Source organism: Panthera tigris, chromosome D4 (genome assembly GCF_018350195.1).
Source record: "Panthera tigris isolate Pti1 chromosome D4, P.tigris_Pti1_mat1.1, whole genome shotgun sequence".
In the NCBI taxonomy this organism is placed as follows: Eukaryota; Metazoa; Chordata; class Mammalia; order Carnivora; family Felidae; genus Panthera; species Panthera tigris.
The window spans coordinates 30,733,619-30,746,905 of record NC_056672.1 but is presented as its reverse complement, the minus strand read 5'-3'; the positions used below and the strand labels follow the sequence as shown (position 1 = coordinate 30,746,905).

General features: G+C 40.5%; 2 protein-coding genes and 1 long non-coding RNA gene across 5 annotated transcripts in view; 2 read left to right on the top strand and 1 right to left on the bottom strand.

Annotated features, from left to right (window-relative positions):
* The window catches only part of LOC102949619 (zinc finger protein 782), a 134,967-nt gene that overhangs the window by 92,085 nt on the left and 29,595 nt on the right, over window positions 1–13,287 (top strand). The window lies entirely within an intron of this gene.
* LOC122233010 lies at window positions 2,521–5,622 on the bottom strand. Its single transcript, XR_006210407.1, has 2 exons — window positions 5,541–5,622; window positions 2,521–3,004 (listed from the first exon to the last, which is right to left on the bottom strand). It is a non-coding gene; the product is annotated as an uncharacterized LOC122233010 (long non-coding RNA).
* On the top strand, window positions 5,269–11,399 carry LOC102951978. 3 transcript variants are annotated; one of them, XM_042963876.1, is made up of 4 exons: window positions 5,269–5,716; window positions 7,211–7,497; window positions 8,262–8,320; window positions 11,284–11,399. In XM_042963876.1, the coding sequence occupies exons 1-4, from the start codon at window positions 5,647–5,649 to the stop codon at window positions 11,303–11,305; spliced, it is 438 nt and encodes a 145-aa protein (XP_042819810.1). In that variant the 5' UTR covers window positions 5,269–5,646; the 3' UTR covers window positions 11,306–11,399. The 3 variants fall into 3 exon arrangements, with proteins under 3 accessions (XP_042819810.1, XP_042819809.1, XP_042819807.1); XM_042963875.1 differs by having other exon boundaries at window positions 7,211–7,500; XM_042963873.1 differs by lacking the exons at window positions 8,262–8,320; window positions 11,284–11,399 and having other exon boundaries at window positions 7,211–7,843.

The window sequence follows — 13,287 nt, the reverse complement described above, 5'->3', positions numbered from 1 at the left end:
ATAAACGCCTAGTAGTGCAATTGCTGGGTCATAGGGTAGTTTTATTTTTAGTTTTCTGAGGAACCTCCATACTGTCTTCCAGAGTGGCTGCACCAGCTTGCATTGCCACCAACAATGCAAAAGAGATCCTCTTTCTCCACATCCTCACCAACATCTGTTGTTGCCTGAGTTGTTAATGTTAGCCATTCTGACAGGTGTAAGGTGATATCTCATTAAGGTTTTGATTTGTATTTCCCTGACAATGAGTGATGTTGAGCATTTTTCATGTGTCGGTTGGCCATCTGGATGTCTTCTTTGGAGAAGTGTCTATTCATGTCTTTCCCCCATTTCTTCACTGGATTATTTGTTTTTTTGGGTGTTGAGTTTGATAACTGATCTTTGAAAAAGGAGCAAAGATAACACAATGGAGAAATGACAGATTTTTCAATAAATGGTATTGAAACAACTGTATATCCACATGCAAAAAAGAAGCATCAGGACTTTACATCCTTTACAAATATTAACTTGAAATGGACCAGAAACCTAAATGTAAAGTACAAAGATAACATAGGAGAAAATCTAAGTGATCTTGGGTTTGGCAATGACTTTTTAGATAGAACACCAAAGACATGATTCATAAAAGAAATAATTGATAAACTGGACTTCATTAAAACTAAAATTTTCTGGAGGTGCCTGGGTGGTTCAGTTGGTTAGGCATCCGACTTTGGCTCAGGTCATGATCTCAAGACTCTTGAGTTCAAGCCCCGCATTGGGCTCTATGCTGACAGTTCAAAGCATGGAGCCTGCTTTGGATTCTGTGTCTCCCTCTTTCTCTGCCCCTCCCCTGGTCAGGCTCTATCTCTCTCTCTGTCTCTGTGTCTCTGTCTCTCTCTCTCTCAAAAATAAATATTAAAAAAAACAAATTTTCTGGGGTGCCTGGGTGGGTCAGTCTATTAGGCGTCCGACTTCAGCTCAGGTCATGATCTCATAGTTTATGGGTTCAAACCCCGCATTGGGCTCTGTGCTGACAGCTCAGAGCCTGGAGCATGCTTCAGATTCTGTCTCCCTCTCTCTCTGTTCCTCCCCCACTCATGCTCTATCTCTCTGTCTCTCAAAAATAAACATTTTAAATTTTTTTCTGTTCTGCAAAAGTCACTGTCAGAAGGATAAGGAGACAAGCCACAGACTAAGAAAATATTTACAAGAGACATATCTGATAAAGGACTGTTACCTAAAATATACAAAGAACTCTCAAAAGTCAATGATAAGAAAACAAACAACCTGATGAAACAAACAATGGACAAAATATCTGAATAGACACCCACCAAAGAAAATCTACAGACGGCAAGTAAGCATAAGAAAAATGTTCAACATCATATATTATTAGGGAGTTGCAAACTGAAACAATAAACATCAATACACAACTATTAGAATGGCCAGATTCAAAACACTGACAACAACAAATGCTGGTGAGGATGTGTAAAAACAGGAACTCTCATTCATTGCTGATGAGAATGCAAAATGGTTCAGCCATTTTGGAAGACAATTTGTTAATTTCTTACTATACACACTATACCATGTGATCCAGCAATCACACTCCTTAGTAGTCACCCAAATGAGTTGAAAACTTATGTCTGCACAGAAGCTTGCACATGGATGTTCATAACAGCCTTACTTATAATTTTCAATACTCGGAAATAACCAAGATGACCTTCAGTAGGTGAATGAATAAATAAACTGTGGTACATCCAGACAATAGGATTCAGTGCTAAAAAGAAATGAGCCATTGAGCCATGGAAAGACATGGAGGAACCTTAAAGGCACCTTAGTAAGTCAAAGAAGCCAATCTGAAAAGGCTTCATACAATATAATTTCAAATATAATGACATTCTGAGAAAGACAAAATAATGGAGACAGAAAAAAATGAGTGGTTATCAGGAGATGAAGAGGAGGGAAGGATGAACAGGAAGAGCACAGAGGAGTTCTAAGACAGTAAAACAATTCTGTATGATATTTTAATGGTGGCAACATTTGTCAAAGCCTATAGAATGTGTAATACCAAGAGTGAATTCTAATGTAAACTGTGTATTTGGGTGGATAATGATATATCAAAGCAGGCTCTTTAAATGTAACAAATATACCATCCTTTGGTGTGAGATGTTTATAGGGGGAAGGCTGTACTTGTGTGGAGGCAGGAAGTATATAGGAATTGTCTGTATTTTATGAACTTTGTCATAAACTAAAACTGTTCTAAAAAATAAAGCCTATTAAGAGAAAAGAAAAAAAAAAAAAAAAAAAAAAGGACACAGAGCCAGCCTGAAAGAACTCCCAATAGCCAAAGATGGCACATATTTAGCAAAATAATAAATCTAGTAAAATAGTCCAAAGAGTGAAATAAATCTCCACGTGTCCATGCAGATAAAAACAAATGATTGAAAATAAATATATTGGAGAGAAGGGACAAATCTTTCTAACAGAATTCCAACTAATAACTGTAGAAGATGTCAATGTAATTCGGCCAAATACCACCAGCAACACACATGCAGTTGAACAATTTAGATTTTAGTAGTCATTGCAGTAAGACAGAGCACATATTACATTGGATGATAGGAATGATAAAGTGCTTCAGTAACAGATGTTAGGAAAGAATTATAGGATTTGAGTGTTAGTTACTTCATTTTGCAGTGGTTCCAAAGCAGCTGAGTTTATTCAGGATTGGGTGTTGTTAAAGCAAAGCAAAACAAAACAAAAACAAAAAAACAAAAAAAAACAAGCAACAGTCACTTGTATCAGGTGAGAGGGGGATGTTTGGTATTTTGAAAGTAGCAGAGCAACCTTGTTTTTGTCTTTACTCATGCAAAACAATGACCTTGTTTGTGTTACATCATAAGGGTCAAAAAATGATTTTGTCTGCTTGGTGTTTGGTGTCATTGTTCTGCAGCCCATCTCAGCACACACAGGCCAGTTTTCCTTCGGTGTAGGGTAGGGTCTCAGGCATGGGATAAGAGTGAAGAGATAGGGTTTCCTAGGAAAGGAACAGAAAGGCCTTATATTTTTAAAACATTTGTATTCTTTAAGAACTTGGAAAATTCAGAAATTGAAATTTTAAAACTTTAGAAATTGTCTTTAATTGCTTATATTTGAATCCCTATGAAAGTTATTTATTGTAATATGAATTCCACGGATATGGCCTTATTGTGTTCCAGCACTTACCTTGTTCTAACAAAATTATTGAATGTTCTCTTTCCACTGCTTTAAATCCCAGCTCTGACACATACTACCTTCTCACTTTCTTTTCTACCCAGACTTAAACTTTTATTGCACCAGGATCAGTTTTTAAATACTTTAGCAATATCATACATGTTAATACAAACACATTGCTAGGCATTTTCAATTCTCTTCTGATCATTACTAAAAGTTTTTATTGGAATAAAAGTTGGGATCATTTCTTTAGGTTTAACAAACAAAATAAATGTCAAAGAGAAAGAACACAGAGAAAACTTTTTTAGGATTCTGATGGGAACATTAATTATATTCTTTTCATCTAGAAAGCTGGTATTTATTAAAGTTTTTTAAGTGTCAACAGAATCGTTTTATACCTGGATTCACACCAGTTGCAATAACTTACTGGTAACATCAATCCTTCTTTTTTCTTGCTAATCAAAACTATTTGGTATGCGTGGTAGCTCAGTCAGTTAAGGGTCTGACTTTGGCTCAGGCTATGATCTCTCGGTCTGTGGGGTCAAGCCCTGCTTCAGCCTCTGTGCTGACAGCCCGGAGCCTGCTTTGGCTTCTGTGTCTCCCTCTCTCTCTGTCCCTGCCCCACTTGTGCTCTCTTAAAAATAAATAAACGTTTAAAAAAATTTGTTTTTTTTTTTAACGTTTATTTATTTTTGAGACAGAGAGAGGCAGAACATGAACAGGGGAGGGTCAGAGAGAGAGGGAGACACAGAATCCGAAACAGGCTCCAGGCTCCGAGCTGTCAGCACAGAGCCTGATGCGGGGTTCGAACTCATGGACCGTGAGATCATGACCTGAGCCGAAGTCAGAAGCTTAACCGACCGAGCCACCCAGGCTCCCCTAAAAAAATTTTTTCAAAAACTATCTTTTGGGGCACCTGGGTGGCTCAGTTGCCCCAAGCATCAGACTTCGTCTCCAGGGTTCGAGCTCCACATTAGGGTCTTCACTGACAGTGCTGAGCCTGCTTGGGATTCTCTCTCCTTCTCTCTCTGTCCCCCACCCCCCTCCCCAAAACACACACACACACTCTCTCTCTCTCAAAATAAACTTAAAAAAAAACCTATCTTTTTATCATTGCCATATATAATAATGTTACAAAATAACCAAGAAAAGTATGTGTTTATATGTAAGTATATGTATGTTTTGTATATATGTATCACACACACACACACACACACACATACACACACACACACACACACACACACACGAAGGCAGTCATAAAATGTGTTCATAGGTTCCTAATTTGGTTCCTAATTTCAGAAGTGTGCAAATGCAAGTTTATCCCTAGGAGATGCATAATTTGCATGAAAATTGTTTTCTGAGTTGTGTGTACTTTCAGATATTACTTATGAAAGATTGAACAGCTTACTTTTTCTTTTTTTCTCAGAAATAAACTCTGAGGATCACAGATATTCTTTTTTTATGTTACATTTTACAGTCTTAGTCACAAAAACTGTTTACACATGGTAAAGTTAATTGCATACTGGTACCCACAAAACGGGGGCCAAGGTCACAAATCTCAACCTAAGTCAGCCTGATCTAATGGTACTCCTCTCATTGTCAAAGAAACCTAATATATGCCAGTCACAATCTTGCAACTCAGCTTTAGCTAGCTTACTTGGCCTTATTAGGAAATCCCTATTAATCAAATTCACTCTTGACCAACATCCCTCTGCAGAGTGCTTTATGGTTTGTTTTCCCTTGAATAAAAGACATCAAATTGTTACTGTTTTAGTTTTGTTATTTGACACATGTACCTTTCTTCCTTTTGGCAGCTCTGAGTTAAAAGGCACACTTTCGGAAAAATAGTTTAAAATTTCCCCTTTTATGAACTTTATATTACAAAACTTCCTAGCACATAGAAAAGGAGAAAACAGTAAAATGATCATACCCACATATTAGACGTAGAAATCCTTAACATGTTACTATATTTGCCTTTTCTGGTTGTTATTTAATTACAAATATATAATATAATGCTAAGTATTCTAATATGCATCTCTAAAAAAACTAAAATTTCCTACATAATCCCAATAGTTATTATCACAATTAACAAAACTAACGTAACTTCCCTTAATATTTTTAAGATCCGATCCATACACAAATTTCCCCAGTTGTTCCCAAACGTCTTTTTGTTTTCTCCAACCACGATCTGATCCAGGAGCACACTGTATTTGATGGTATGTCAAAGTTTAACCCATAACCTCTGGGACTTTGGTAGAATTTGGGCGCCAGAGAGCAATACAGACTGTTGATACCATCTCATTAATAACGCCCCCTTTACCGTCTGCCTCCCTGCCACGTGGACTGCCCCAACGTACACGAAACCTGCGAGCGGTCGCGGTATTTTCATGGAAATGTAGTTCTGGACGTTCCGGCTGACCGCGCGGCATTCTAGGAACGGATATCCTGGGCTTTTCCCTGCGCATGTGCAGTCACCCCCATTTACCGGCTTCCGTCCTCCCTGGCTGTGCGGATGCGCCGGGTTTGCCCTCAGGTGAGAGAGGCCTACTCCGCACGCTGGGAGGGAAAGGGGCGGGCTCGTGCCCACAGGAAGGGACCACGACGTCTCGGGAACTCCCCGTTCACCCCAAGTGCCGACCCCGGCAGGAACGTAGACCTGGCAAAGACGGGTGGGTGTGGGCTCCAGGGGCCCAGATGGGGCGAGTGCTGTCGGAAGATGTTCCATGCAGACTGGGGTGCGGGAGCTGACTGCAGCGGGGGCGGGGAAGATCCAGGCCGGCGGCGGGAGGGTAATGCGCGTTTCCGTATTGGATACTGACCGTGAGCCCGGCACAAAGCGCGCCCTGGCGTTGAACTTGGAAGCCAGAAAGACCGGATAAATTCCGCCTTTGTCACTTGGGCATAAGTGAGGTTCTTATCTGAAAATAAGGATAGTAGTTAAAAACTGCTTTGTGGCGTTGTTCAGAAAGAGGTAAGTCATAATCTATAATGCATTTAGCCAAGTGTTAGTAACACTAGTAAGTGCTGGGCAATAAGCCAAAATATAGTGTTGGCTCCCATCATATTTGAAAGACACTTTGTTCTTTTTTATTTAGTATTTAACTTAGTTTTTGCAGCCACCCCATTTATAGGAATAACCGTATCCTTAAAAAAAAAAAAAAGAAAGAAAGAAAGAAAGAGAAAGAGAGAAAGAAAGAAAATGGGGCTCAGAAGAGTGAAATTACAGACCACAGGTCAAAAAGGCGATGAAGCCAGGATGCAAATACTGATAGGCTTTACTCCTAAATTCAGCTGTTCCTAATACCCTGCCTCCCTAAAACCCAGCATTGTAGGCTTCACGGCAGTAGCAGAGTGACTATGATTGTAAAGTTAGCATGATGTCACTCTCTGACGTAAATGTCACTTGCTGACACGTGCATCTATTCTGGGGCTTCTGGCATGTCTCCAGAGCCTCTGGATAAGACTGAGGCTCCTGGTACCTCCTGTGCTGTCCAGGCTGTCTTCAGAAGGCACAGTCTGATATCTAGTGCAGTGCTGTCCAGTAGATAAGGTGAGCCACATTGGTAATTTTAAATGTTCTAGTAGCCATATTAAAAACTAAAACGTGAAATTAATTTTAAGAACATACTGTGTTTATCTCAATATATACAAAATATTCTTCAACATGTGGCACTAGCCACATTTCAAGTGCTCAGTAGTGGGATGTGGCTAGTGGCTATAATAATAGAACAGTTATAATGATCTTGAAGAAAATCAGGCCCTACACTAGTGGTGCCCAACTAGGGCGATTTTGCTCTCCAGAGGACTTTTGGAAATGGCTGGAGATGATATGGTTTGTCACAACAGAGGAGGATTGCTCCTAACATCTGGTGGGTAGACACCAGAAATACTGCTAGGCATCCTACAACGTACAGGACCCCCCCACCCCCCGTCACAAAGAATTCTGCAGCCCAAAATATCAGTAGTGCTGAAGCTAAGAAATTTTGCTCTCAATGAAAGTTTCAACTAAAAGGAATTTGTTTCCTAGGCCTAAATCTCAACGTCTTTGGAACAAAGCGGCTCTTGTGTGGCAAGCAGGAGAGGAGCCCTGGGGACAGGAGTCCCACCTGGAAGAAAAGTTTATCTGACAGGGACCATCCTCACCAAAGCTTCAGAACAAATGCAGAAGAACCCAGAAAGGAGTGGGTCCTAATTTGTTCCACCAGAAGCATTTTGTTATTACCTTTTCCAGAAAGAGCCAGACCTGGTGATGTCACCACATCCAGAAGCCATCACAGACTGTATGACAGTGGAAACTGGTCCAGCTTGCAGAAGGTGGTGAGCTGGGGTTGGAAGAGATTGGTGATTGTCAGGCCGTACAAGAAAAGCCAAGCCAGAGCCAAGGAAATTCATTCTCCGTCCCTAAACAGCCCCCTATTTTCTTCATTCTTCACTTATTTGCAGATTCTGAGCCACTCTCTCATTGTGTCCATCAGAAGGGGCATCTAGGGATATGCTGAGTTTTCCTTTATCCTGAACATAAAGAATTACAAAATGACAGTATAGGAGTAGATTTCTATCTCTGACTCTTTTGAAACTTTTAAAAAACTGGAGCCTCAGATTTATGTCCCCTGGTCACCCAGGACAGAGCTAGGAGGAAAGCATAGTGCTGTTCATTCTGTCACACGTAAGTCACTAGAAGTGTCTTATCAAAAGTCTTACCAAAAGTCCTTTGTTCAGAAGAACAAAAGTATTTTTAAATATTTGGTCACTAAGCATCTTTTTTTCCCAGAGTTTTCTGTTGATTCTCTAGCTCAAAGTATAAATAATATTAATAGGATATTAATAATCAACGGGGAAATAATTCACAGTCACCTAGTGAAAAATAGCAAGGTTACATCCATGTGATCATATCAGAGATGTACTACATATTCAGGGAATGAAGCACTCTGTGGTGCTTCCTGCCCCTTCTCAAGGGTCAACAGGACATTTTTCCATAGGGAGGCTTTTCCCCAGCTGGTGTGATGAGACTTTTAGGCAACTGAATGCAGAATCTCACCAGACCTCTCATGATTCCTTTCCTCTTCCCTTATTCCCAGCTTATCCTTCACAGTTGTCCGTACTCTCCCAACAACAGCAGAAAATGGACACAACTCAGGTGAGTTGTATGTATGCACCTTTTTTTATAATGGATTTTATGGGTGGTTAATTAACATAGAAAAGTAGAAATAGAAATAGATCAAAACCCTCACAGTTTGTGAGTTCAAGCCCCATGTTTAGGCTCTGTGCTGACAGCTCAGAGCCTGGAGGCTGCTTCAGATTCTGTGTCTCCCCCTCTCTGTCTGCCCCTACCCCACTTGCACTTTGTCTCTCTTTCTCTCAAAAATAAATAGACACACAAAAAATTTTTTAATAATAATAAAGAAATGGATCAAAACCATTCAAGGAAGATACAGGAAAGCAGATGAGTAGTACAGCAGAGTTGGCATGTGGATAGATGGCAGTCCTCTGACTTTACAGATTTTTCAAAGTGCAGGGGCAGATTTCTTCCTGACCTAATAAGCCATGGCAGAGAGTCAGACAGACAATATTTGTTTCAGATATGCATTGATGAGAATCTTAAACCAAACATTCCTCGTGGAGTCTAAAGTTACTGAAGTCAGGAAAAATGTCTTTGTTGGTCTTCAGGTAGGTGATAGTGCAGATCTTTCCAGAACAACCCTGAAATAATTATAGAATGTTGTTTCCACTTTTTCCTCAGTGGAAGTAAAGGGCACATTATCAAAGCAGGGCTTTCATTAATACAGTTGTCTGTGTCAATAAAACAGAAGAAGTAGACCTTTCTCTGATCATCCTGCTGGACCCAGAGATGACACTTAGACTAACTGGAGCCCAGCATGAATAGCTGGTACATTCATGTCCTAAAAATAGCTCTGTGTACATATTTCTCTCAAGTGCCCGTATTGAACAAGCTGTTTAGCAGACAGCTTAAAGTTCTATTCTCTAGCAAATGCTACTGCACTTCCCATTCACATTTCAGGCCGCTGCATGTGCCTGTGACCTACACTCACCGGTGACCTAATTACAGTTCAATCCAGTGGGTCTCACACAGATCTGTCTGCAGTGTCTGACTCCGCCCCTACTTTGTCTTTCTGGACGGTCTCCCATGTTAGTGTCTGTGTCGGTTTATGCTTGTTTCTTTTGTGGAGTCACCTTCCTTCTCTTGCCCTTTCACATGTCCATTCACAAGTTTCCATTCCTTCTCCCTATTTTTCCAGCTAGTCTTCTTGACTACTTTCATCCCCGCTCTGGTTTGAACAGTGATGTATTTGTTAGTTCTTGCAAATGTGTCTCTGCAGCCCCCTGTGACCAGTAACACTTTTTGTGATGATGGAAATGATCTTTATCTGCATTGTCCCAAACGGTGGCCACTAGCCACATGTACCTGTTGAACACTCAAAATGCAGCTAGTGTGACTGAGTAACCGAATTTTTAATTTAGGTTTCAAATAGTCACACGTGGCTAGTGACTACCATATTGGACATAGTTCACTCGACATCTCTCTGTAGGTATCCAAAAGGCATCTCCAGCTCAACTGATTCAAAGTAAAAGTTAAGATTTACAGCCCTCCCCAAACTATCCCCTCATCTTTCCCTCCCTAGTCAGCCAGGCACCCAAGCCACAAAAGTGCAGTGCATCCCAGGCTCCTTTTGTTCTCAGTCTCGCAACTTCTGCCACATCTGGTGTGTACTCACGTCTTGCTACTTTCCTATTTGTCAAAGATGACAGCTATTTTATACGGTTAAACCTAAATGCATATTTTAAATGCATTCTTGGGGTGTGTGGGTGTCTCAGTTAAGCGTCCAGCTCTTGTTGTTGGCTCAGGTCACGATCTCATGATTCATGAGTTTGAGCCCCACATCAGGCTCTGTGCTGAACCTGCTTGGGATTCTCTCTCTCTCTCTCTCTCTCTCTCTCTCTCTCTCTCTCTCTCCCCCCCCTCCCTCCCTCCTTCCCTCCCTCCCTCCCCCTCCCTCTCTCTGTGTTCCTCCCCCACTTGTGCTCTCTCTCTCTCTCTCTCTCTCTCTCAAAATAAATAAACCTAAAAACAAATAAATGCATTCTGCTACTTTATTCCTTTTTTGCTATCTCACAGTATCACAACTGAACTGTTGGAATAGCTTCTTTACTAACCTACCCATTTCTTTTGTCACCTACTCAAGCATACCTTCCACATGGGTAGTTCATCTAAATGCTAATGAAGTAACGTCTTGTCCTTGTGTAAATCACCTCATGGCTCTTTACCCTATATGATAAAATTCCTAATTTCTCAAGACAATATTCAGGCTTTGGAAGCATTACCCCTTCCTTTTATTTATTTATTTATTTTTCCACTTTTTTTGGTGTTCTGACTTTTTTGATAACTATTGAGCAACCAAGATGTTCCAAGAAAGTAGCATGTGCCATAGTTACAGCTTAAACAATACAGATACTTTTCTTCACTAATAGTGTTCACAATCTAGTGGGGAATATGACATTAAAAAAATTTGCTATTAAAAATATTACTAAAAGGTAAAAAAAAAAAATTACTAAACCAAACCTCATTGAGTTTTTTAAACATATCCTCCTATCCCTAACTGCTTCATATTATCTTTTCATTGTCTCCTCTGGATTGACCTTTAGAACCGCATCCTCATCCTGTGCATCTGGTGCTGTGGATTGAATTGTGTTCCCCCACCCCAAATTTATATGTTGAATCCCTACCCCCCAGTGTGACTGTATTTAGAGATAGAGCATTTTTTAAAAATGTCTATTTATTTATTTTGAGAGAGAGTGCACATGTAAGTGAGGAAGGAGTAGGGAGAGAATCCCAAGCAGGCCTGTGCTGTCAGTACAGAGCCCTGACGTGGAGCTCGAACCCACAAACTGAGATCATGACCTGAGCCAAAGTCAAGAGTCTGACGCTCAACCAACTAGCCATCCAGGCACCCCTAGAGATAGAGCTTTTAGGAGGTAATGGAGATTAAGTGAAGCACAACAGTGGGATCCTAATCCAGTAGGATTGATGGTCTTACAAGAAAAGAAAGACAGAGAGAGACAGATTTCTCTCTCTACACATAGGCACCAGGCAAAGGCCATGTGAGGACACAGCAAGAAGTGGCCATCTGTAAACCAGGAAGACAAGGTCACCAGAACCCAACCATGGTGATACTCTGATCTTGGACTTCTAGCCTCTAGAACTGTGAGGAAATAAATGTCTGCTATTTAGTCTACCCAGTCTGTGGTATTTTGTTATGGCAGCCCAAGCATCTAAGACACTTGGCTCTTTATTTTTCTTTTTTCATTTTATTTTTAATTGTAGCAAAATGCAGATAATATATATCATTGTAGCCATTTTTCAACTGTACAGTTCAGTAATATTAAGTACATTCGTATTTCTATGCACCCAGTCTCCAGAACTCTTCATCTTGCAGAACTAAAGCTGTATATCCATTATTTTTTGTAAATGTTTATCTATTTATTTTGAGAGAGGTCATGAGCAGGGGAGGGGCAGAGAGAGAAGGAGAGAGAATCTTAAGCAGGCTCTGTGATGTTATTGAGGAGCCCGTCTCACTAACCATGTGATCATGACCTGAGCCAAAATCAAGAGTCAGGCACTTGACCGACTGAGCCACCCAGGTGCCCCAAGCTATATATCCATTAAACAACAGCTCATCATTCTTCTCAGCATTTGGCCTCTGGCAGCCACCACTCTACTTTCTGTCCATTAATGTCCCTACTCATATAAGTAGAATCATATAGTAGTTGTTTTTTTGTGACTCATTTATTTCACTTAGCATGAAGTTCTCAAGTTTCATGCATGTATCAGAATTTCCTTCCTTTTTTTAAGGCTGAATAATAGTACATTGTGTGTATATACCACATTTTATTTATCCCTTCATCAGGTGTTAGACACTTAGGTTACTTCCACCTTTTGGTTATTGTGAATAATGCTGCTATGAGCATAGGTGTACAGATACCTCTTCCGAGAATGCCAGTCTCGTGGGTATTTATTTCCAGAAGTGGCATTGCTGGTTCATGTGGTAATTCTACATTTAATTTTTTGAGGAACCACCGTACTGTTCCACAGTGGCCGTGCCATTTTATATTCCCACCAGCAGTGCACAGGGATTCCAGTTACTCTACATCCTTACCAACACTTGCTATTTTCTGATAGTGGCTATTCTAATGGAGATGATGTCTGGCTCTTTACTTTGGTTGCCTCATCCAGGAAGTAATACTCTTCTCTTTCCCCTTGTCTCCCTCTGTGCTAATTTCCCCTTTTCTGAATCTGCACAGCCCCATTATAACTTCATGCATTGGTGTAAGTCACCTGATAATGTATTTGTCTCTCCAGTTAGGCTATTAGCTTCAAGGTGTGGAACTACCATGGGTTCATTTTCATATGCTCCATTCTAAGCCCTCTTCTTTAGCTGAGAATGCTCATTAAATTGTTTTTAATAAAAGATTATCTCCTCTCTATATAGAACTGGGCCACTGAAAAAATTTGGATTTCTTTTTTTTTTTTTTAATGTTTATTTATTTTGAGAGAGAGCCGCGTGTGTGCACGCACACATGCATACATGAGCCAGAGAGGGGCAGAGAGAGAGGAGAGAGTGAATCCCAAGCAGGCTCCGCACTGACAGCACAGAGTCCGACTCCAGGCTAGATCCTATGAACCATAATATCATGACCTGCACAGAAGTCAAGAGTTGGAGGCTTAACCATCTGAGCCACCCAGGCACCCTAAGAATTTAGATTCCTATTTTCAGACCACCTTACTTCTTATAAGGCAGAGCCCGTGCCATTACTATCTTTTGTCCTAGAAACCTGTGCATATTTGTATGCATTACAAAAAAGACCTGTTCTTAATAAAGGATGCTCCAAGAGGATGTTTTCCTGACATCACCACCCCCATCTCATGCTTTTCTCTAAAATGCAGTCATTTAATTAATAAATAAGATGTTGTCATTTAGCCTCCTCATCTTTAAGACTGGATCATCTCCAGACTGTGTGCTTCTGAGAAAAACTAAACTTCTTGTGGGCAAGTACAGTCCCCTTAGAGGGGATAATACATAGGAGGTG